The sequence below is a fragment of the Panicum virgatum genome, chromosome 1N (genome assembly GCF_016808335.1).
Source record: "Panicum virgatum strain AP13 chromosome 1N, P.virgatum_v5, whole genome shotgun sequence".
Lineage (NCBI taxonomy): Eukaryota > Viridiplantae > Streptophyta > Magnoliopsida > Poales > Poaceae > Panicum > Panicum virgatum.
Genome location: NC_053145.1, coordinates 25930983 through 25955177, shown reverse-complemented (window position 1 = coordinate 25955177; position 24195 = coordinate 25930983). Strand labels below are relative to the sequence as shown.

Here is a 24195-nt window from a genome sequence, read left to right as displayed (position 1 = left end):
CAGCCTACTGGAGTTGCTATAATGGTGTGTTTAGTTGAAGAAAAAGTTTAGGATTTGACACTGTAGCATATTTCGTTATTAATTGACAAATAATGTCTAATTATGAATTAATTATACTTAAAAAATTCAGCTCGTGCTAATCAGTTAGACTGTGTAATTAATTATTTTTTTAATTATATTTAATGTTTCATACATATGTCTGAATATTTAATGTAATAGGTAGTGTATAAATTTTTTTGGAACTAAATAAGGCATAACCGCGCCCGCGCCGAGCCCTCTTGTGACAGGAGAAGCACCTCTCTTTAATAAACCGGATCAGGCAGCCACCTTCTTCCTTTGTGATCATTTTTTTATGCGTCCTCCGCCTGCAAGTTGCAACTCTCAAACTCCACCATTCCAGTCCCTTCGTACTAAAGTACTATTGCCGACTATAGAAATTTCATCCTCATTCCTGCCTTTACCCTTCCCACTCCTCGCCCATCCGCTCCTCCGTCAACACCTCGGAGGCCGCCGCTGCCGCGGCCGCGGCCGCATCCGGTGTCCAGCCACCCTGCCTCCCTGTCTTGGTCGGTACATCCTCTGATCACTAACCCTTCTGCCAGTACTGGTTGCTGCTGTTGCTCAATTTGTGTGTGCTTCTGCTTTAATGGGGAGATCTGAGCGCGGGGATTCGGTGGAATGGCGTGGTTCTTGATTCAGCTCTCCGGCGGCAGATCGGTGGAGCCGCTATGAACTTTGGGTTTTTTTTTGGGTGGGGGAGGGGGGGGGGGGGGGTGGGCTGTGGGTTCCCTTGTTTTCTCTTCTTCCCCATTTGGGAATGGGGCTTCTTGGCAGGCTTGATGATTTGGAAGATGTGCTAATGTAGGATGATTGTTTACTAGTGCCTGAAGTTCCAGTTCTTCATATCCTTGTTGTTCTCCGACTTGTGATTCCTTCGTGTTCTTAATACTGTGCTTAGAAGGCGTCATTCAGATCATCACTAGTCATATCAGTACAGTAGGCCCTAATGCATTGTCTGCATTAATTGTTGCTCCTGAGTTCTTTACCAAGCTCCAAGCTATTCATGTGTTGTAATAACCTTGTTTCTGTTATAGAAGCTTATTTATAATTCCTGTGACGAAGGCTTAGTGGCCGATCGCCCGATCATCATGTACTGCACACAGTATACGAATTACTACGTCACTTTTGAGTGGGAATGGTCCCCTTTAGTTGGGGTTAATTCCTTTGTTGTTTCACATATTTACAATTTCGTCACCCTTTGTATTTAGAGTAATTTACATACTTATAAGATTATTATAATAGTAGGAACGCAAATACTGACACGCTGAAAGTTTTACAATCCTATGTTTATTACTGTTGCCATCAAAGCAATACCATCCAAGTTTCAAAATCGGAAAGATGCAAATAGGAACAAATTATAAAAAAAAACCTTGACCTGCGGGGGGTAAGACAGCCCCCGGGCATTGCATTTAAGAAGAAGACCTTCTCATGCAGGTCAAGAAAACCCCCGAACCCCTGCCTCATCCTTAGACAGCGGCACTGTAGCCCATGTGAGACGACCACGACCGGGGCCGGGCCTTAGACCTGTGCTTTGGCCATGGGACAGACGAGAGGATTTTTTAACCTCAACCTGAAATTCGCTCCCACGAGGAGTCGAACCCAGGACCTGAGGAGTGCCGCTGGGTTCCTCTAACTAACTCAGCTAGAGGCCCTTTGGCAATAGTCTGTGATATAGGGCTCTGAATAGTAAATACCAGCCATTCTGATTTGGTTTGATCTATTTGTTGTGGGAAATTACTTCCTCACTTTCTTGGTGTTTATCACAAACACACTAGTATTTCTTCTCTGGTGGCACATCCATACCACTTTGCCTTCATGGTTTGGTCACATATATATAGCTCGTACAGGGCTGCACACCTACCCATGATATCCTCCTAATTAGTGCAGTCAATGACCACATGATCTGCATATTATTCTCTTTTAAATACGAGCTAGAATTTAGCTAGCGCTAATAGCAATGAACCTACGCACTTGCTGAACGTGGACACAACTCTCTAATAACAAGATTAATGCTAAGATTTGTCATTGTCAAGAAATCTTAATTTATCAGGTTTTGTAGTATATACAAAACAATGAGTTTATGTGCTAGAGGTTGACCATCATTTTTCAAAAGAAAAGAAAAGTTAATTTAAAGGGGTCCTTTTCATTAAATGCTGAACTACATCGATCTCATAATGCAGAGTTGCCTATTTATTGCATATTTGTCAACTGTACAGACTGAAAATCATGTGCAAATTTCCATGTTTTATTTATTAAGGATAACACACGAGTAGACATCATTTAAAGATAACTTTATAGTGCCTGAAAATAATAACAGCTGTCCATCAGCTCTGATCTAATGATTTCAAAATGAAAGGTACATATTATGAGGAACCTAAATTGTTGGCCAGGATCTAATTTTAAAATTATGTGGAAGGACATATTGGTATTTTCATGTGAGGCACATTCAGGCAGGCTGACCAATCCAAAGATGCCAACGGGCCCGTTGTTCTTAATGCCGCCATCTATCACCATGTGCTGCTCGCGAACTCCCGGAAGCAAGGGCTTGTCGTGTTGAGGAACTACGATAGCACGACCATGTACATGGCAGCGCTGCACACCTCTACATTGATGGAGTACTTGTGGTGGTACACATGAAGGATCTTAAGCAGCTCGATGGCTGCCTGACGGGACAGGTTGCAGGCCACGATCATGCCTGAGCGCCTGAGGAAGTAGGCCACGACCTTGACACCGGAGCCAATGGGACATGCCACGGCAGACAAGTACAGCCGTGTCACGCTCGGTTGCATGGTGACGGGACAGGCTGCGGGCCACGATCATGCCTGAGCGCCTTGGGAAGTAGGCCACAACCTCGACACCAGAGGCGATGGGGCACGCCATGGGTGATGAGTACAGCTGTGTCACCCTCGGCTGCATGGTGGTGGCCATGACGTTGCTGGATTTCGCGAAGGGGTCTTGTGTGGCTTTGGGTGATGGCGCGTCGACCGTCGGTGATGGATGGCTATGGGATCCTCCATTTCACTGAACTGGAAGGCAGTGGTGACACCCTGCGCAGTTGTACGCGTGAGCCCCTTAGCAGGTGCAGTGGAAGAGGTATTTCTTTGATCCAGTGCAGCGATGAATAAATGGTGACAAAGTAGGGGAATAATTACTATACTACCCTTATTTGCAATAAATTCTCCCTTCCTAAGATCAACGGCTCAGAATAATTACAATGGGCAATACATCTCAAGCACCATAACAAGATCAATCAGATGCTTTTTGGTTCTGTGATACTTGGTTGATTTTCTTCATGCTTTAGCTAAATTAATATAAGCAATTAGATGTTTTATAATTCCTTCATACTTGATTGATTTTCTTGATGCTGTAGCTATGTACCTTGTAAGTACCTTTTGGTATGAACCATTAAAGCAGTTTTATTTTTGCTTCTGTGCTTTTCTGCAACATATATGTCTTCTTGCTCAAGAGCACCTAGCCACCACCCATAACTTATTGTGGTTGTACTGGTCATTTATGCTTCAATCAAATCTGTGGAAAAGTTAATTGCTCGATGAGGCGAAGAAATGGGAATGTCTCCATTGGTTTATATCTTTAGGCTGCCACACTGTTAGGCCATACAGGCTTTTGTGTTTTTCCCTGTTCCGCCATACAATTTTGTCTGGCTTCATTTTTTTTTCAAACGTGCAAGAGAACTGCGCATCAATATATTAAGAAGAATAAATGGGGGTAAAGAGCCCCCAAGAACAAAACTGTTAGAGGATTGAAGGGTCTGCAAAACACCCTAAAAAAGCACTGTAAACTGAGGCAGGACTAGACCAGAAGACCCAAGACCCAAACAGAACTAGGATGTAGGAACCAGGGCATGGAGATAAGACACTCCTTTAGGCCCTGCTACTGACCACTGGTGTGCTTCTTCCCTAAAAGCCGAGATGACCCGGATTAAGTTAGGGATCCCTCCATCAAAAACACAGTAATTACGATGTTTCCAAATTAACCACATACCCAGGATAATGATGGAGTTGAAACCCTTTTTTACTTGACCAGAAAACCTGCCGCCTGCTTTATCCCACCAGTCCACAAAAACCGGATCATCCATCTGTGGAGCAACAGCTTGCAGCCCAAAGAGATGCAGAATGCTATACCATGTTTGCCGGGTCAAAACACACGAGACCAGCAGGTAGTCTATTGTTTCACCAACCTGACCACAGAGAGGACACTTTGGTGGTCTATTGTCTGGCTTAAGTATATTATTAGTCTGGAATGACCAATGAAACTAACTGAGCGTACGCCTTAAATGTTTTCACTTTTTTTTTCTCGAATTAATTTCATTTGGTTTAATTTTGTGCGCTTAAAGGAACAATTGTTGTAGTATTCGCGACTGTCTCGTCCTCTTTGATAACTTACTCTTTACTGTTATGTGGGGCAAACACTATGTTCGGCGTGCAATGGTGGCAGGCTAAGCCACGTGTATCCTAGGTTAGTTACCAGGTTATTTGGTCAATCAGATTTGGTTGTTAGCTTGATTAGCTCGGATAGCTTCAGAGAAGGTTTGTTAGCAGATTTGGTTAGTAGGTCGGTTTGTTAGGCTTGCACATGAGGCAGCAATGCTGGGTATATATCCAGCCGTGTAATCTCTAAACAGCAGGCAATGAAAGTATCTTCTTCCTCTCTTTGATCTACTCAAGCGTAGAGCAGGAGGGACTTGATCCCTCTCCTCTATCATCATCTACCCGCCTAGGCCCTAGCCATCACACCTATCTATTTGAAAGCGTAATAGATTGGTGATGCTACAGTTATTGTAATTTGTAAATACCAATAGAAAAAAATCATGGAGGATGTTCCTTATGACTTCTTGCCTTCTATTTTTTTCTGGTTTTTCTTCCATTTTCATTTAGTGTGTATTTTGCTCTTTAAAGCTGAGTAATGAAAGATGGTATTTTTTCTTCTTTTAATGTACAATAGCCAAATTGTTCATGATAATATAGTTTTATTTGTCCTATTGTGTACTGTACCATTTTTCTGCTGAAAATGCGAAGCTATTGTTATTTTCATTCTCATTTAGTATGTATTGTTGATTATATGAAAACACTATTTCGATCTGATGAGTTCCCAAGCTTTGTATAATGGGCTGGAGCTTACAATACAGACACCAATATTGAGGTACAACCAGAAACAACTGCAGTGTATTAGTACCTCAAATCGCTAACAAAATGATAATAATCTTATCTCATTCACATGGTTTCCATCTCGTAGGCTTGCTATCAAACCGGTAGCCAAGAACAAAAAGGTTAGCTAGTGGTGCTATGTAACAAAGTTTTCATATGTACAATATACTAAAGCTGAATTTGTGGCCTGCAATAAGGTGGTCCTCATTCTCCATATATATTCATCTAGAGCAACCACATGCTCCTCGGCAAGGGGTATTTTTTTTACCCTATCGCAACAATTTAAGTTGTGCTATTTTACAATTAACTTAATCTTCAACCTTCAATTTTTGTTTGCTTTAACATGTCTATTACATTCTTATAGTTAAGTGATTGCTGAAATGCTACCTCTGCTCCATTTTCTGACGTTTTTATGCTTGAATCTTCTGCAGAGAAAGACTACATTTATGGGGCATGACCATATGTCTCGCATAAAGGTAATTTGGTCTATCCGTTAAGTAACAGTATGTAAGTATATAAGCAATATTCTGACATCTTTGGTGGTTTATTTTTTGAGTACAGATGCATATGGCAGAAGGTTCACTTGTTGGTACGTTTTCCATGCCTTGCTGACCACAAAACCTGTGATTTTGCAAGGGTGCTTCTTTATTCTGTTCAATAAAATGTTCTGTTATTTTGGTTATGTTTCATTGATTTGGTCTGCAATACACATTGCTGCTACAATACACATTGCTGCTACATGTGCGATGTACCATTATTAGTCTATATGATTTTCCTCGAACTAGTCTTGAGGTTAATTTGCTGACATGTTCTATGTGGGACCTACCTCCAGATTTCGTGTGCTTGTGTTCGTTGGTAGATATCCTTTCTCGTAAATTCGGGAATTAATGTATGATATGTTGATGTAACCAATTACTTTTAGTTTGTGGTGTTCCATTATCAGCTTTTCTTTGTACGTGATAGGACTAGTAATCCTACCGCGATTGTGCAACTGATAGGTGTAGGAGGGCCGCGGCCGGGGCTTGAACCCCCTGCGGGGAGCAGGAGTTGTGGCGAGCGGGCAGCGGTGGCGAGCATGGCGATCACCTTGTTTACGACCTCTGACTGGCCATCCATTTGGGTGTTGAAGGCCGTGCTTAGGAGGAACTTGACGCCCGCCTGCTTGAAGAGGTCGCGCCACATGTTGCTCGTGAAGACTGGATCACGATCGTTGACGATGGAGGTGGGAAACCCATGGAGGCGAACAATGCCTTCAAAGAAGACGCGGGCGACTGATGCCGCCGTGTATAGGTGGCCAAGGGCGATGAAGTGCGCGTAGATGCGGTCGACGACGGTGAGGATGACGAATTTCCTGTGGACCTTTGGAAGGCCCTTGATGACATCCATCGAGATGTCTGCCCACACCTGGGATGGCACGTCGAGTGGCTGCAGTAGACCTACCGGCTATTACGCTGGGAGGTGATGCGCGGCGTGCAGTCGTGGACAATTACGCTATCGCCAGGGAAGTAGAGGTCCTTGTGCAGCCGATGAAGTGTCTTCTGGATCCACTTGTGGCCCACGGTTTGGACCAGTGTGATGACCTACTAGCGCAAGTCTTGAAGCGCTGGAACGAAGATGCGCTTGCCGTGGAGAAGAAACCCATCGGTGGCACACCATGGCGCTGAGAGTGAGGCGTCTTGCAACTGCTGGAGTAGGCGGTTGGCCTCCTCATCTGTTCCGGTGGTGGCACAGATATTGTCTAGCAGGCTGAACGTAGGTCCCGACAAAGCGAGCAGATGAAAGTAGAGAGGATTGCATGGAATGATTGCTTGATTAGGGTTTAACACAGGGGTTACATTTATTGGCAGGGGATGGCCTGCCCGATCTAAATCAACTGGGCTCGGCACATGAGCCGGCCCTGGCCCAGGCGCACAGCGGACCTGGGCCCTATCGCGCACACACACAAATACAATTCTAACACCCCCCCAGTCTGATTGTCGGCAGCCTGAATGTTTAGACTGGACCTGAACTCCGTGAACACTGAAGAGGGTAGGCCTTTGGTGAAGATGTCGGCGTACTGTGAACTCGTAGGAACATGAGAACGCGGACAGCTCCTGTAGCAACACGCTCCCGAACAAAGTGAAGATCGATCTCAACATGTTTGGTGCGTTGATGTTGAACAGGGTTGGCAGACATGTATACGGTGCTGATGTTGTCGCAGTAGACCAAAACAGCTAGGCTGACTGGAACATGTAGCTGGGCTAGCAGTTGGCGCAACCAGGAGACCTCAGCCGCAGCATTGGTGATAGCTCGATACTCTGCTTCGGCGCTCGAACGGGAAACCGCATTTTGTCGTTTTGAGGACCAAGAGATGAGATTGTCACCAAGGAAGACAACATATCTGGAGGTGGACTTATGAGTGTCAGGGCAGCCTGCCCAATCGGCGTCTGAGTAAACCACAAGATCAGACTGAGCAGACGGACGCAGCAAAAGCCCCAGGTGTAGAGTGCCCCGAACATACCGCAAAATCCATTTGAGAGCAGCTAGATGAGGCTCCCGAGGGTCATGCATATGGAGGCAAGCTTGTTGAACAGCGTAGGCGATGGCTGGAAGAGTGAAAGTCAAATACTGCAGAGCTCCAGCAAGACTGTGAAAATCAGTAGGGTCGGAAACATGAACTCTGATGGATAAGTCTTTGCTGGTTAGTCAGCATTGTACCACTGCAGCATCTCTTTGCTGCAGCACATGGTCCTTGAGGGACAGTCTGTACTGGTGGTCTTTGTGGGGCTGCTGCAGCATCTTTCCTTACTGCAGCACGTAGTGGTCTTGCTGCCCCTAGGACAGCATCTTAGAGGACAGCATATTTGACTGGTTAGTTTTAGCTTTTAGACTAGCATCTTAGACTAGTTTGGCATGTGCCTTGGCTGCCTGCACCTGGCTGCCTATAAATATGTACCCACCTCTCCCGTGGAGAGTATGACATTGTGAGTGTGAATGAAGAAAACCCAGAAAACTTCCCCAACTTGAGTGTCATCCTCTCAGCTCAATGAGAGTGAAAATTGAGCTGCTAACATCTGGTATCCGAGCCGTACTTTCCTGTAGCTTAGACATTTCCTGCACTTCTCCCTCCCAAGCAGCAGCTAGCACAGCAGCAGCTAGCGCAGCAGCAGCGGCAGTTAGCGCAGCAGCGGCAGTTAGCGCAGCAGCAGCGGCTAGCGCAGCAGCACCTGCTGCACCCTCTACTCCACCTTCCTCACCCGAGCAGCTCGTCTGAGGCTGCGTCTTCTCCACGCAGCAGCCCCCTGGAGGCGCGCCATGTCCGACGCACCGTCTCAGCGCTCGGTCGCCTCGAGCGCACGGCGTCAGCAAGATGCCGAGCTCGCCGCGGCAGAGGAGCGCAGGCGAGCGACGGCACAAGCCGCTGCAGCAGCGGCGAGGGCGGCCAGGCTGGCTGCAGCGGAGCTGGCGGCGGCCAGGGCGGAGGTGGAAGCAGAGGCGGCGGAGGATGCAGCGCGTGCGGCGGAGGTCGAGGTTGAGACCTTGCGCGGCAGCCTCAGCGGCTCCATCGCCGGCGACGCCACCGCCGACGAGGACCTTGAGGAGTTGGAGAGGGAGAGAGCGCGGGAGCGGACCGCGCGGTGGGCAGCAGTCCACCCCGGCGGCGGCGGCCTGGACGGCGGCGCGCCCGGCGGCGGTCCAGGGGCCCGCGCGCCCGGCGGCGGCCCAGGGGGCGGCGCGCCCGGCGGCGGCCCAGGGGGCCGCGCGCCCGGCGGCGGAGGCGGCGCCCCTGGCGGCGGCCGCGCCCTTGGCGGCGGCGCGCAGGGCGGTGGCGGAGCTCCTGGCTGGGGTGCGCGCGGCGGCGCCCCCGGCTACCACGGCCTCCAGGCGGTGGTCAGGGACGTCGGTCCCGGTGGTGGGTGGCCCACCCTCACCAAGACCAACTACGTCGAGTGGGCCGCAGTCATGGAGGTGAAGCTCCAGGTGCGGCATATGTGGGAGGCAGTCCGGTACGGCGACGTCGACTACGATGAGGATCGACGGGCGCTGGATGCTCTCATCGCAGCAGCCCCGCCCGAGATGCAGTTCACGCTTTCCAAGAAGCGAACTGCCAAGGAGGCCTGGGACTCCATCGCTGCGGCACGTATCGGCAGCGACCGCGCCCGCAAGACCACTCTCTAGGCACTTCGCAAGGAGTGGGAGAACCTGGCCTTCAAGCCAGGTGAGGATGTTGATGACTTCGCCCTCCGTCTCAACACTCTACTGCAGAAGGTGGTGCAGTTCGGCGACAACACCTACGACGAGGAGAGAGCCGTCGAGAAGCTCTTCCGCTGCGTCCCCGAGAGGTACAGGCAGACCGCTCGCTCGATCGAGTCTCTGCTGGACCTCTCCACCATGACGATCGAGGAGGCGATAGGTCGCCTCAAGGTCGTCGACAGCGACGAGCCACAGCCTCCCTCGGGAGGCATCTCCATCGGTGGGAAGCTCCACCTCACTCAGGAGCAGTGGGAGGCTCGGCGCGGTGACAGGAGGAGGGGGGAGCCCTCTTCCTCGACTGGTGGCCGCAAGCGCGGCAAGCCGCGAAAGGGGCGCGGAGGTGCCCAAGCCGGGGCACGAGGGCGCGCCGAGGGTGGCGCCCGCGGAGATGCTCAGGGCGGCGCCGCTGACAGGCCCAAGGCGGCACGAGACGACGCCTGCCACAACTGTGGCAGGCCCGGCCACTGGGCCAGGGACTGCCCGCAGCGGAGGCATGGGGGCCAAGCCCACGTCACGGAGGCCCAGCCGGATGACGAGCCGGCTCTGTTCCTACTCCACGGGGACATGGAGCCGCAGCCGGCGGCACCGCCTGTCACCGCTCTACTCCACCTCGACGAGCCGCGTGCCCGAGTTCTCCTCGGCAACGGCTCCGACGACGACAGGGTCGATGGCTGGTACCTCGACTCCGGCGCCACGCACCACATGACCGGGCGGCGGGAGTTCTTCTCCGGCCAGGACGTCGATGTAGGTGGCTCCGTCAGGTTCGGGGACTCCTCCGCCGTGGAGATCAAGGGCGTGGGCTCCGTGATCTTCACCGCCAAGTCCGGAGAGCATCGGATGCTCACCGGAGTCTACTACATCCCGGCGCTGCGGAACTCCATCATCAGCCTTGGGCAGCTCGATGAGAGCGGCTCCCGCGTGGTGATCGACAGCGGGGTCCTCCGCATCTGGGACCACCGTCGCCAGCTTCTCGCCAGGGTGGTTCGAGGGAAGAACCGCCTCTACATTCTCCATGTCGGGGTGGCCCAGCCTCTTTGTCTTGCAGCTCGCAGGGACGACGAGGCATGGCAGTGGCACGAGCGCTTTGGGCACCTCCACTTTGAGGTCCTGAAGCGGCACGGCGCCAAGGAGATGGTGCGAGGCCTCCCGTGCCTCGACCACGTGGAGCAGCTCTGCGACGTCTGCGTGCTGACGAAGCAGAGGCGGCACTCCTTCCCCCAGCTGGCGAGCTTCCGAGCCAAGGAGCGGCTCGAGCTCGTACACGGGGACTTGTGTGGCCCGGTGACACCGGTCACACCAGGAGGACGGCGCTACTTCCTGCTGCTCGTCGATGACCTCTCCCGCTTCATGTGGGTGATGATCCTCGGCAGCAAGGGAGAGGCTGCGGACGCCATCAGGCGTGCTCAGGCTGCTGCGGAGGCGGAGAGCGGCCGCAAGTTGCGCGTGCTGCGCACCGACAACGGCGGCGAGTTCACGGCGGCCGAGTTCGCGGCGTACTGCGCGGATGAGGGCATCCAGAGCCACTACTCCGCGCCGTACAGCGCGCAGCAGAACGGCGTCGTCGAGCGGCGTAACCAGACGGTTGTGGGGATGGCCCGGGCCCTCCTCAAGCAGAGGGGGATGCCGACTGTCTTCTGGGGAGAGGCGGTGGTGACGGCCGTCTACATCCTCAACCGCTCGCCCACCAAGGCACTCGACGGCATGACACCGTATGAGGCTTGGCATGGGCGCAAGCCGACGGTCTCCCACCTGCGGGTCTTCGGCTGCCTCGCGTTCGCCAAGGAGCTTGGCCACATCGGCAAGCTCGACGACAGGAGCACTCCGGGAGTGTTCATCGGCTACGCGGCGGGTTCGAAGGCCTACCGCATTCTCGACCCGGAGACACAGCGTGTGCGCACGGCGCGCGACGTTGTGTTCGACGAAGGGCGAGGATGGGCGTGGGACAAGGTGGTGGACGACGGCTCGGCTCCGACGTACGACGACTTCACCGTCGAGTACGTCCACTTCGAGGGAGCTGGGGGAGTAGGCAGCTCTTCTTCGCCGAGCGTGCCTACCCCGGTCCCCGAGCCTCCACCGACTCTGGCGCCCGCCACACCGGCGGCACCACGCCCTTCAACTACGACTCCGGCTGCGCCGAGTTCCTCAGCTGTACCACCACAGCCGGCGACGCCGCGCACTCCAGCACCGACAGCCACTCCTCCGGGCACGCCTACTCCAGCACCTGCTCACAGCCCGGTGGAGTTCGCTACTCCGCTCTCTCACGACGAGGAGCGCATCGACGCGTACCACGACGGTGAGCCGCTGCGGTACCGTACGATGGAGGACCTTCTCGGCGATCAGCCGGTGCCGGGACTGGTGCCTCACGACCTGGAGGCGCAGTTGCACCTCGCGTGCGACGACGGCGAGCCTCGGTCTTTTGCAGAGGCCGAGGGACACGCGGCATGGCGTGCCGCGATGCAGTCGGAGATGGACGCGGTTGAGAAGAACCGCACTTGGGAGCTTGCTGATCTCCCTCGCGGTCACCGCGCGATCACCCTTAAGTGGGTGTTCAAGCTGAAGAGGGATGAGGCCGGCACCGTCGTCAAGCACAAGGCTCGCCTGGTGGCACGAGGTTTCGTGCAGCAGGAGGGAGTCGACTTCGACGATGCCTTCGCTCCCGTGGCACGGATGGAGTCCGTGCGACTCCTCCTTGCGCTAGCTGCCCAGGAGGGCTGGCGTGTCCATCACATGGACGTCAAGTCGGCGTTTCTCAACGGCGACTTGAAGGAGGAGGTCTACGTGCACCAGCCGCCGGGGTTTGCGATCCCCGGCAAGGAGGGTAAGGTGCTACGTCTGCGCAAGGCCCTCTATGGCTTGCGGCAGGCCCCGAGGGCGTGGAACGCCAAGCTGGACTCCACGCTCAAGGGGATGGGCTTCGAGCAAAGCCCGCACGAGGCGGCCATCTACCGGCGGGGCAATGGCGGAAATGCCCTGCTGGTGGGTGTCTACGTCGACGACTTGGTGATCACCGGCACCAAGGATGCGGAGGTGGTGGCGTTCAAGGAGGAGATGAAGGCCACCTTCCAGATGAGCGACCTGGGGCCTCTCTCCTTCTACCTGGGGATCGAGGTGCACCAGGACGACTCCGGGATCACACTTCGACAGACCGCCTACGCCAAGCGCGTCGTCGAGCTCGCTGGGCTCACCGACTGCAACCCAGCTCTCACTCCGATGGAGGAGAGGCTGAAGCTGAGCCGTGACAGCACGGCGGAGGAGGTGGACGCTACTCAGTACCGGCGTCTTGTGGGGAGCCTCCGCTACCTCGCCCACACACAGCCGGACTTGGCGTTCTCCGTCGGCTACGTTAGTCGGTTCATGCAGCGACCGACGACGGAGCACCAGCAGGCCGTGAAGAGGATCATCCGCTATGTTGCGGGGACTCTCGACCACGGTCTCCACTACCCGAGGTGCCCTGGAGCGGCACACTTCGTCGGGTACAGCGACAGCGACCACGCCGGCGACATCGACACCAGCAAGAGTACGAGAGGGATCCTCTTCTTCCTCGGCAAGTGCCTCGTTAGCTGGCAGTCGGTCAAGCAGCAGGTGGTGGCCTTGTCCAGCTGCGAGGCCGAGTACATAGCGGCCTCCACCGCGTCGACTCAGGCGCTCTGGCTCGCTCGACTGCTTGGTGATCTACTCGGCAGAGACACTGGAGCAGTGGAGCTCAGGGTGGACAGCAAGTCCGCTCTGGCCTTGGCGAAGAACCCCGTTTTCCACGAACGGAGCAAGCACATCCGGGTGAGGTATCACTTCATCCGAGGCTGCTTGGAGGAAGGAAGCATCAAGGCGAGCTACATCAACACCAAGGATCAGCTTGCGGACCTGCTCACCAAGCCCCTTGGGAGGATCAAGTTTCTTGAGCTTTGCTCCAGGACTAGGATGGTCCAATCTTCCCACAAGACGACGCGCAAGACTTAGGGGGAGAATGATGGATAAGTCTTTGCTGGTTAGTCAGCATTGTACCACTGCAGCATCTCTTTGCTGCAGCACATGGTCCTTGAGGGACAGTCTGTACTGGTGGTCTTTGTGGGGCTGCTGCAGCATCTTTCCTTACTGCAGCACGTAGTGGTCTTGCTGCCCCTAGGACAACATCTTAGAGGACAGCATATTTGACTGGTTAGTTTTAGCTTTTAGACTAGCATCTTAGACTAGTTTGGCATGTGCCTTGGCTGCCTGCACCTGGCTGCCTATAAATATGTACCCACCTCTCCCGTGGAGAGTATAGCATTGTGAGTGTGAATGAAGAAAACCCAGAAAACTTCCCCAACTTGAGTGTCATCCTCTCAGCTCAATGAGAGTGAAAATTGAGCTGCTAACAAACTCCACCATCCGCAGAGAGCTTTGGATTTGTGTCAACTGGCGTGGCACAAGGCTTGCAGTCAGACATACCGGCACGCTGAAGAATCTCCATCATATACTGGCGCTGGGACAGAAGAAGGCCAGAACCACTGCGCTGCACATGCATACCCAGAAAATGATGAAGCTCACCGAGATCCTTCATGGAGACCTCCCGCTGGAGGGCACTGATGACACGGCGAAGTAGCTGCGGTGATGACACCGTGAGGACGATGTCATCAACATAGAGCAGAAGATATGCAGTGTCGCTGCCCTGGTGGAAGACAAACAAAGATTTGTCTGTCTTGGCCTCCACAAAACCAAGCTGAATGATGTAGGAGGCAAAGTGGCTGTACCTGGCCCTAGGCGCCTGCTTAAGTCCATAAAGTGACCGATTGAGCTTGCACACATAACCAGGATAAGCTGGGTCCTCAAAACCTGTCGGCTGCGAGCAGTAGACTGTCTCAGACAAGTTCCCATGAAGAAAGGCATTCTTGACATCCAACTGATGAATAGGCCAGCTGCGAGAAAGAGCCAAAGACAGAACTGTGTGAACTGTAGCTGGTTTGACCACTGGGCTGAAGGTCTCATCAAAGTCGATGCCGGGACGCTGAGTGAAACCGCGGAGAACCCAACGAGCCTTGTAGCGCTCCAGTGTACCTTCCGCCTTGAACTTGTGTTTGAACACCCACTTGCCACTCACAATGTTGCAGTGCGGTGGCCGTGGAACAAGATCCCAGGTACAATTCATCAACAGAGCATCGAGTTCCTCCTGCATAGCGCCTCGCCAATTTGGATCAGCAAGACCTCGGTAGGAGCGAGGAACCGGAGAGAGCGTCGAGGCGGTGTGGATGGATGGGAACCGCATCCCACTCTTCGCACGTGTGATCATCCCATGTTGGTTAGACACGTGTGATCATCCCATGTTGGTTAGACACAGGCTGCGTCGGAACGGCACCACATGGAAGAGGTCGAGGAGGGGCTGGTCCATTGACGGGCCGACGAGTGTAGACGTGGACGTACTCCCGCAGCGGACGTAGTCGAGGAGCAATGGATGGCGAGGCCGCGGCCGGTGCGGCTGGAGGCACAGGCCACGACGTGAAGACCAGGGGCGTCGGGGAGGGCGCCGCAAGGGCAGCAGTCGAGGATGCCGGGGCCGAGGTCGGAGACGCCGCGCCAGGACCCGAGTCTAGTGAAGGTGTGCCTGGAACGGCTGGGGCGTCCAGCACAGGAGGCAGCCCCAGGGCGGCCTACTAGGACGGCGCAGAAGACGGTGCGCCTGTCGTGGCCGCACGTGGCAGTGCAACTGGCGCCATGGGTGGCAAAGACTGTACGGGTCTGATTGGAGCCGGCACAGGGTCAGTCTGATCCAAGAGGAACTCAAAATCCGTGGCATCAGAAGTAGACTGTGATGCGAACTGGAACGAGGTCTCATCAAAGACAACGTGACGTGAGATGAGACCCGGTTAGACTGAATGTCAAGGCAGCGGTACTCTTTGTGATTAGCGGAATATCCAAGGAAGACACACGCGGCTGAGCGGGGAGCGAGTTTATGTGCTGCCGTAGCGGAGAGGTTAGGATAACATAGACAGCCAAAAACCCGAAGATGACCATAAGACGGTGCTGCGCCAAATAAGGCAAAGTGAGGCGTGGCAGACTGCAGAGTTTTGGTCGGGAGGATGTTCGGCACGTGTGTTGCGATGTGAAGGGCCTCAACCCAATAGGATGGAGGCATGCTGGCCTGAAACAACAGGGAGCGAGCAGCGCTATTGATGGTACGAATCATGCGCTCGGCTTTACCGTTTTGAGACGAGGTGTATGGGCAGGACATGCACAAGTGAACACCGTTGGTGAGGAAGAAGGTGCACGCGCTGGAGTTATCGAACTCACGTCCGTTGTCGCACTGGATGGCTTTGACCACCATGCTGAACTATGTGCGAACATAGGAGAAGAAGTTTGCCAGTGTGGAAAAAGTGTCAGACTTTACACGGAGAGGAAAATTCCTCAAATAATGAGAGCAGTCATCAAGAATAAGCAAATAGTATTTGAATCCCGAAACACTAGGAACCGGTGAGGTCCACAAATCACAGTGTATAAGATCAAAATTACTAGTAGCACGCGAGTTTGATGACTGAAAAGGCAAATGAGTATGGCGCCCTAGCTGACAGGCATGACAAGTCTGGCTAGGTTCTGTATTACAGTAGGGAATGACTGAAGCGACTTTTGCTAAGACCTCATGACCCGGGTGACCAAGATGGCGATGCCACAACGAGGGGGTACAAGCAGCTACAAAAGCGTGCGCCCAGGGAAGTTGCAGAGGGTACAGGGGGCCGGAGCTATTGCACCTGAGGATCACCTTCCGCGACGCCAGATCCTTCACAGAGCAACCAGCGGGGTCAAATTCAACAGAGCAAATGTTATCAGAGAGGAATTGGCGTACAATAATAAGGTTCTTAATAAGTCTAGGAGAAACAAGAACATTATTAAGAGACAGATGACCAGGAATAGACATGGCGCCAGTGGCCGTGACGGGAAGTAAAGAACCGTCACCGACAACAATTGATGAAGGAAAAGGGTACCACGGAGGTAAAATATGTGAAAGAGTGGAGGGACTGGAGGTCATGTGCGAGGTAGCACCTGAGTTGAAGTACCAGTTGGTTTGCTGGGGCTGATGGAGTGACATGGTGCTGAAGGTCGAGGCCAGCGACTGCTGATCCCAGGGGGGCGCCTGTGGGGCAGTAGCAAGAGCAGTGCCGTAGATGTGCTGAGGCGCCATGATGCCGTACTAGGGCGGCAAGACAGGCTGAACCTGTCCCTGCAGCGCCTGCTGGTGCACAAGCAGCGCCTGTTGGTTCGGCACGGGGGCGACTGCTTGCTGCGCAGGCGGAGGAGCGGGAGGGCGCTGGGTGGGCCACATTTGGATGGCGCCCTTCCACGGGTTGTAGAAGGACGGCCACTGCGCATTGGTGGCCGATGAAGGCGCAGTGGAAGACCGAGTGCTCGAGCCACCGCCACCTGCGGTGGGCTGAGCAGAGTTGGCGCCCTGGAGCGCTTGCCCCGGCTGCCCTTGCCGGAGGAGCCGCGGACCTGCCCCCCTCCCCCCATGTTTCCCTTGCCACCGCCAGAGCCGGAGCCGGAGCCAGGTTGGCTGGACTGGCGCTGGGTGGGTGCAGGAGGGCGTTGGGAGGGGGTGGACGTCCCGGCGAGAAGCGCAGTGGAGGGGGTGGCCGCCTGTTCTGCCATGGTGAGCTTCTCCAAGGTGAGGTCGTCGCAGACCTCTAGGAAGGAGGGGAAGGGACGACTCCAGCGAAGATGACGCCCGATGGAGGCGTACTTCTCGTTGAGGCTGCGGAGGACGTTGAGAACAAGCGTACGGTCAGTGACGGTCTCGCCAAGATCGGCGAGGTCATCAGCCATACGTTTGAAGCGCTTGCAGTAATCCGTGATGGACAGATTGCCCTGCACAAAAGTTCGAAACCGGGCGTCAAGATGAAGAGCGCGCGCTTCCTTGTTCCCAAGGAACTGAGCCTCGATGGCGAGCCAGGTGGTGCGGGCGGTGGCGCCCTGGGTGCTCTGGGAGAGGACGATGTCGACAAGATCATTGGCGAGGGTGCCGTAGAGCCAAGATCGTACGACGCAGTCCATCCGCGTCCAGTCGGGGGAGGGATGCGCAGGGCGATCATGGAAGACGTGATCCTGCAGCTGGTACTTCCCCAGGTTGAGGAGGAACTGCTCCTGCCATCTGGAGTAGTTGCCGGAGTTGGTGTCGAGGACGACAGGGACGAGGCTCCGGATGCTCTGCACGGCTACCGCCTGGGCATGCAGATTAAGGACGGTGGCGGCCTCATGAAGAAGCATGGCGTCGTTCAGATCGCCCTCGCCATCGGGAAGGGAAGCGTTGGTGGCGATGGAGTGGGCGTCGTCCTTGTCGTCCAGGGCGTCAGCGGCTGCTTGGCGCTCGCGCGTGGCGCAATCCAGGGCCGCGCGCGCGTGGGCGGCCGCGGCGTCGCGCTCGTGGGCGGCGGCAGCGGCCTCCTGCTCGGCCTGGCGGGCGAGGGCAAGAGCGGCCTCGCACGCAGCCTGGCGGGCGACGAGCGCGTCGGCCTTCAGCGTGGCGTCCACAGCAGCCTTGGCGGCGGCGGCGTCTGCCTGGGCCTTGGCGGCATCCGCGGTGTCCTTGGCGGCGGCGGCGTCCTCGGCAGCCTCGGACGCGTCGGAGGCTTAGAGTCCGGCCATCGGCAGCGACAATCGGAAGATCGGTGCATGATGGGCGGCGCCGCAGGGGGTGCGGCAGGACTAGCGGCGCAAGGAGGCGCTCGCTAGGGTGCGAAAGCGGGATCGTGGGGATCCCAGACTCGTGATTCCATGAAAGTAGAGAGGATTGCGTTGAATGATTGCTTGGTTAGTGTTTAACACAGGGGTTACATTTATAGGCAGGGGATGGCCTGCCCGACCTAATCAGCTGGGCTCGGCACATGAGCCGGCCCTGGCCCAGGCGCACAAGGCACCTGGGCCCTATCACGCACACACACATATACAATTCTAACAGCAGCATTGCTGGCTCGGCTGTGGTGTTGCAGTCGCGGCGCGACAGGGCATCCGCCTCCGTGTTAATTGCCCAGGGCGGTACTCAACAGCAAAGTCAAACTTGAACAGCTTATTGATCCACTAGTGCTAGGGAATTGTGGACAACCGCTGGTCTAGGAGAAACTTCAAGTTGAAGTGGTCGGTATGGATGAGGAAGCGACGTCCCTAGACGTACGGCTTGAGTGCCACGAATGCCTCCACCGCTTCCGAGGTCCAGGCGAAGGAGTCCTTGCGCAGTAGGCATGTCAGGGCCTGGCGATGGTGCCGAAGTCGCGAATGAACTTCCTGTACCAGTCCGCCAGCCCTAGGAAGCCACGCACGCCCAGGCTGAGCGGGGCTCCGGCCAAGAAGCGATGGCGGCCACCTTGTCGCTGTCCATGGTGATGCCGTCGATGGAGATGATGTGGCCTAGGTACGCAACTGACGGTGCCCTGAAGGAGCACTTGGAGCGCTTGACATAGAGGTGGTGCAAGCGCAGAGCATCGAGGATGAGGTGGACATGCTACAAGTGCTCTGCCCACGACGAGTTGTAGATCAGATTGTCGTCGAAAAAGACCAACACAAACCTACGAAGGGATGGAGAACGTCGTTCATGAGCACCTGAAATGTAGCGGGCGCATTGGAGAGGCCAAAGGGCATGACGAGGAACTCGAAGTACTAATGATGAGTACGGAACGCTGTCTTGGTAGTGTCCTCTGGATGCATCCGGACCCGGTAGTAGCTTGATTGAATGTCCAACTTGGTGAAGAATCTAGCACCGTGGAGCTTATCCAGGAGCTCGTCGACCACTTGTATGGGAAACTTGTCTTTGGACGTCCTGTCGTTCAACGACTTCTACTCGATGAAGAAACGCCAGGAGCCATCACCTTTCTGACCAAGAGCACTGGGGCTGAGAAGGGGGATGTGCTAGGGTGTATGATGCCCGGCTTCAACACAGTTGCGCATTGCCGCTCAAGCTCATCTTTTTGGAACTGGGGGGTAGCGGTAGGGGTGCACGGCGACGGGCGCTGTGCCAGAAAGGAGGTGGATCTGGTGGTCATAGGGGTGCAATGGGGGCAGCCCGTGAGAGGATGGTCCAGTAGCGGAAGCTTCCGGTCAGTGGTGATAGCGTTGAGCATCGATGAAGATCTGGCGTCGTGACAGCCATAGTCCGCTCCGTGCCACATAACTTTGTGGCCGCCCCGTCGGAACGACAAAGTGTGGGTGTCGAAGTCCCATAGGATGGGCTCCAAGGTGCGGATGTAGTCGACGCTGAGGAGGTCGAACCTGCCCAAGTCGAGCTCGAAGCAGGTGACAATGAAGTGCTCTTGACTAATGCGGAGGGCGACATGGTGCACGACACCTTCGCAGGTAAGGCCGTCCCCATTGGCGACCATGACGCGCAAATCACCGTTATCGAACGGCGTCAATCCGATGCAGCAGCATGATGCCTGCATTCGTGAAGTTGTGCGATGAGCCAGTGTCGAGGATGGTGAGGAGGTGGTGGCCTAGCAATGGCATGCAGGTGGTGACATTGCTGCTGCGGAGGCCCGCGCGAGTTGCATCGCCGTCTGCAGTTCTTCGGGTTCCTGAAGTTCGACATCGACGCGGATGTGCTCGGGAAGACCCCCCACGAACAGATCATCCTTCTAGCGAGGAGACACCGGTGTGTTAAAACGCTCCTGGTAGTCCTGGAAGGGCAGCCGCGTGAGCTCGACAAGGTGGTTGCAGCGGATTGGCAGCTCGAACTGCATGTTGCACAGGTCGGCGAAGCGCTCCTAAGACGGCATACCCTCATCTTCTTCCAGGGTGTAGTACAATGTCTGGGCCACACCGGTGAGGTGGTAAGAGGAGAGCCAATACAGGGGGTCCTCCATGCTTTTGTACTTGGGAGTCCAGCTTGCTGAAGTGAAGAATGCCCATGTTGGAAGGTGCCGGGTCCGTCGGGCATGATGGGCGCCGGAACTGAGAGTGGCGGCTGCGGCGGCGCGGACATGTCGGGAATGGCGAGCGGGGGAAATCGATCATGTGGATGGGAACGGGGGTGCTCTATTGAGATCGAGACATTGATTTACGAATAGTTGCAGTTCCGAATTTGAGCAACAATTCAGAGCTGCGCCATGGCCTCGGTGGTGGTGAACTCCACATGTGAATCTTTGTCACCTGCATAGCTGATACCAGATCGATAGGTCTAGTAATCCTACAACGATTGCGCAGATGATAGGAATAGGAAGGCGGTGGCCGGGGCTTGAACCCCCGGTGCTGAGCAGGAGCCGTGGCGGGCGAGCGAGCGTGGGCGAGGGAGAGAGATGCATGCTTGAGGGTTGGCCCCTTGAGGCCAGGCAAAGAATTTGCCTAGCTCTCTTTCTTCCAAAGAGAGTACAGGGGTTTTATCCCCCTTTCCTTACAACTGATCCATTCGGTTCCGATAATTAAGGGAAATAAATCAACAACTTAGGGAACTCTATAATATCTAGCCACTTGTGTGACGCCTACGCTGGAATGTGACGCTGGTCATAACAGTACGCCATTTCCTTCAATATTTATATCTGCTGTATTTTATATATTTCTAATATATTGGTTTTCTTCTTAAACAGACAGGAACCGTTGCCAGCAACCTGGGTGCAACGAGGTTGTCCATGGAAGGGTACTGTATTGCAAAATTCACAGCGGGGGGCTGTCGTGCCAACAATACAATCACCTTCAGAGTGCACAGGGAAGTTCTGGTTTATTGGTGTCTCCTGTTAACGACAGCCAATTTAATAGACCTGTTTCCAGTGCAGTGACATGCACTGAGCAAGAAATGCACGTCAAGCATGTAGGGGATGATCGCGGTAAACTGAAGGATAGTTTTGGGAACACTCAGGGTCAGACTACACAGTTGGTCTTTCGTGGGGCAGGCAGGCTTTGTAAGCATGAAAGCTGCAGCAAGCAGGCGCAGGAGAACTCAATCTACTGCAAGTTACATAGTGGTGTTAGCAAGGGCTGCATGGTACGGGGCTGTGCAAGAGGCGCACATGGAGGCACACCTTTATGCATTGGCCATGGAGGAGGGAAGCGGTGCATTATCCCTGGATGTCCAAATGCAGCATGTGGCCAAGGCCGTAGTGACCGCTGCATAAGGCATGGTGGTGGCAAGAGATGCAAATTTGAAGGGTGTGCAAAGGGTGCACAAGGGAACACAGATTACTGTATCAGGCATGGTGGGGGAAGGCGGTGCAAATTCGAAGGATGTACAAAGAGTGCACAAGGACGGACAGATTTCTGCATTAAGCATGGTGGGGGCAGTCGGTGCAAGTTCCAAGGATGTGGCACGAGTGCGAAATGGGGGACATATTTCTGTTCAGTACACAGGAAGAGTCTATTGAGTAGTGATAATGCTATTCCTGAGGCTTTGCCGGCCTCTTCAGAAAAGCGACGCCGAGCCAAGAAACCCAAAAAGGCAGTCAAGCCGTATGAACCCTCGCAAGAGAGTGTCACCACAGCAGGTATTGCTGGTAGCAGCACACAGCAGATGGGTGTTCTTCTCGTAGCTACCCCGGTTACCAACCATGACATATTAACTAAGGGTGTAACAGTGACGGCACGAGCTGCAATAGCTCCCCCACAGATAGTAGCGCCGCTATCCCTGAAATCACCAACAGCATCTGGATCTGTTGCTTCAGTGGAGAGGGAGGCAGGAGCAAGCAGGGCAATGTTGGGTCTGTAGAAATATGGTGGCAGTGCATAATTTGGGAAGCTTGCACAAATATTGTCAAACTCGTCCTTTGATTATTGCTTTCGCCTGAGAAACGTCGAAACTTTAGGAGCTGTTCATATTAACAGGTTCTCTACGACAACTGACTCTAGTGATGTCCTGTGGCTTTACAATTTGTCCTATGAAACTCTAGATGTTCTTGTGTATGTTCTCTTGTGCCTTGTAGCATGGAAACCGGTAAGCGGACCATACGGAACTGTGGACAATAAGTAAGAATACTGCATCATTGTCTAGTTTGTGTTCGGTGTACTGTACTGTCCGGGTGTAGAGGTTGATTTCTGCTTATGTGATACTAGTAATGGTGAAAATGGTACAGAATACTTTCCGACCCATCGTCTTCCGGAATACTAGTAAATGGATAATCCATATCCGAATCTTGCTATTCAAGATCTGATCCGTATCTGCATCTGCATAATCAAAGATGGATATCTTTTATTGATATTCTTTGATGGAACTTTTTTCTAACAGCTGCGCGTGTATGGCTTTGTCTAACGTGTTGTATTAGGTACCTGTTCAAACGCCAGAGGGTCCTAAAACAATCTCGCCGGATATAGGCGGCGGTCTAACAATTGTGGCTGCTGGTTATTGGACCAGAGAAGAATGAATATTTTTTTTGAACGAACGAAGAATATTTTTTAACGAACGAGCATGTGCCCCTTTCTATTAATAAAGAGCCTAGAGCCACGGAAGGCTAAAAAAAAACAGCGGTCAAAATACCGTACAAAAGGTGGCCCGAGGCATGCCACCAGACTCCGGTGAGATCGGGGGGGGGGGGGGGGGGGGGGGGGTTGATTGGATGCCTGGTTCACAGCCCAGCCAGGCTCGGTGAATGCAAGCTCCGGTTGATTGGATGTCTGCACCAGCTAGGGGTGCCAATGGGTATCCATTAGGTGTCCCTTCAACATTCTTTAGTTCAAAATTTTGTACTAATTCTCTAAAATAATTTGAAAAATTAGTACAAAATTTTGAACTAGAGAGAGTTGGAGGGGCACTTAATGGATACCAATTGCCATCTCTAGCACGAGCTATCTAGCCTGGCTGACGGGGTGCAAAACGGATGCTGGAACCTGGCTCTGGGGATACACGAAAGATTTCCTCGTTTCCGCAGGTCCAGGCTCCCGCGGTGCGCTGCAAAGCGTGTGAATGCTTGCGCGGTAGCCAAAACTAGTGAACGCGTGGTGCAAGTTGAGCAACCAAACACCAGATCAGTCTAGCCAGGATATACTCGTGCTACCATCCAAACAGATCTATTTCGCATGAGCTCGGCCAGGCTAGCGGGAGCCTGGTTATCGGAAACGAGCCAGGCTCATGAGAGAAAGGAACCAATCACGCCCCAAGTGTCGGGCTCCCACGATTCCCCATGCTCGCACCTCCTCCTTGATTTTGCTAAAAAGCATTATTAGCGAGGTCTCTGTTAGACTTGGGGCAGCGGGATTGCTCATAGGCGTGAAATATTTTAGAATAAAGAATGGCGCATGGCATGTACTGTCAGACCTGGGGCGGTGAGACTGCTCATAGGTGTGTAATGTTCTAGAATAAGGGATAGTGCATGCCATATACCTTATCGTATTATAACTAAAGTAGGACTAGTCGAATAGAAGGAAACTACCCGATAGACATTGGGAAGGATTCCATAAGTAGTATACGGCTAGGATTTTCATGTAACCCTGTCCCCGCAGACTAAATAAGGGCGGGCAGTGATTCCCTCGAAACACAACATCATCTAGGGCAATACAAACAACACACATGATGTAGGGTATTACGCATCTCGCATGCCGTACTTGTCTAAAGCTTTGTGTTCCTTGCACCATCGGTTCCAGCACTCGGCAACTCCCTCCTACAATCCTACTGCTTAGGGTATCCGTGAGTAGAATTGGTGGCTAAAGATCGGCAGCTGGCGCGCCAGGTAAGGGATCCGGCGAGTTTATCTGCGAATTCGATGGCCAATTTTGACGACTCAAACAATGTACCTAAGGGCACAACCTTCGTTCTCAGCTCCTGGGCCTGCACGGCCAACGGATCGGGTGGCTACACCAGTCA

At 53.7% G+C, this 24195-nt stretch overlaps 1 protein-coding gene across 3 annotated transcripts; it reads left to right on the top strand.

The window, feature by feature from the left end:
* Positions 1-330: 330 nt before the first annotated feature.
* On the top strand, positions 331-22537 carry LOC120655539. 3 transcript variants are annotated; one of them, XM_039933396.1, is made up of 4 exons: positions 331-566; positions 5657-5701; positions 5787-5814; positions 20996-22537. In XM_039933396.1, exons 2-4 carry the CDS (start codon positions 5672-5674, stop codon positions 22105-22107), a joined length of 1170 nt encoding a protein of 389 aa, XP_039789330.1. In that variant the 5' UTR covers positions 331-566; positions 5657-5671; the 3' UTR covers positions 22108-22537. The 3 variants fall into 3 exon arrangements, with proteins under 3 accessions (XP_039789330.1, XP_039789332.1, XP_039789329.1); XM_039933398.1 differs by having other exon boundaries at positions 340-570; XM_039933395.1 differs by lacking the exon at positions 331-566 and adding an exon at positions 792-5480.
* Positions 22538-24195: the final 1658 nt, after the last annotated feature.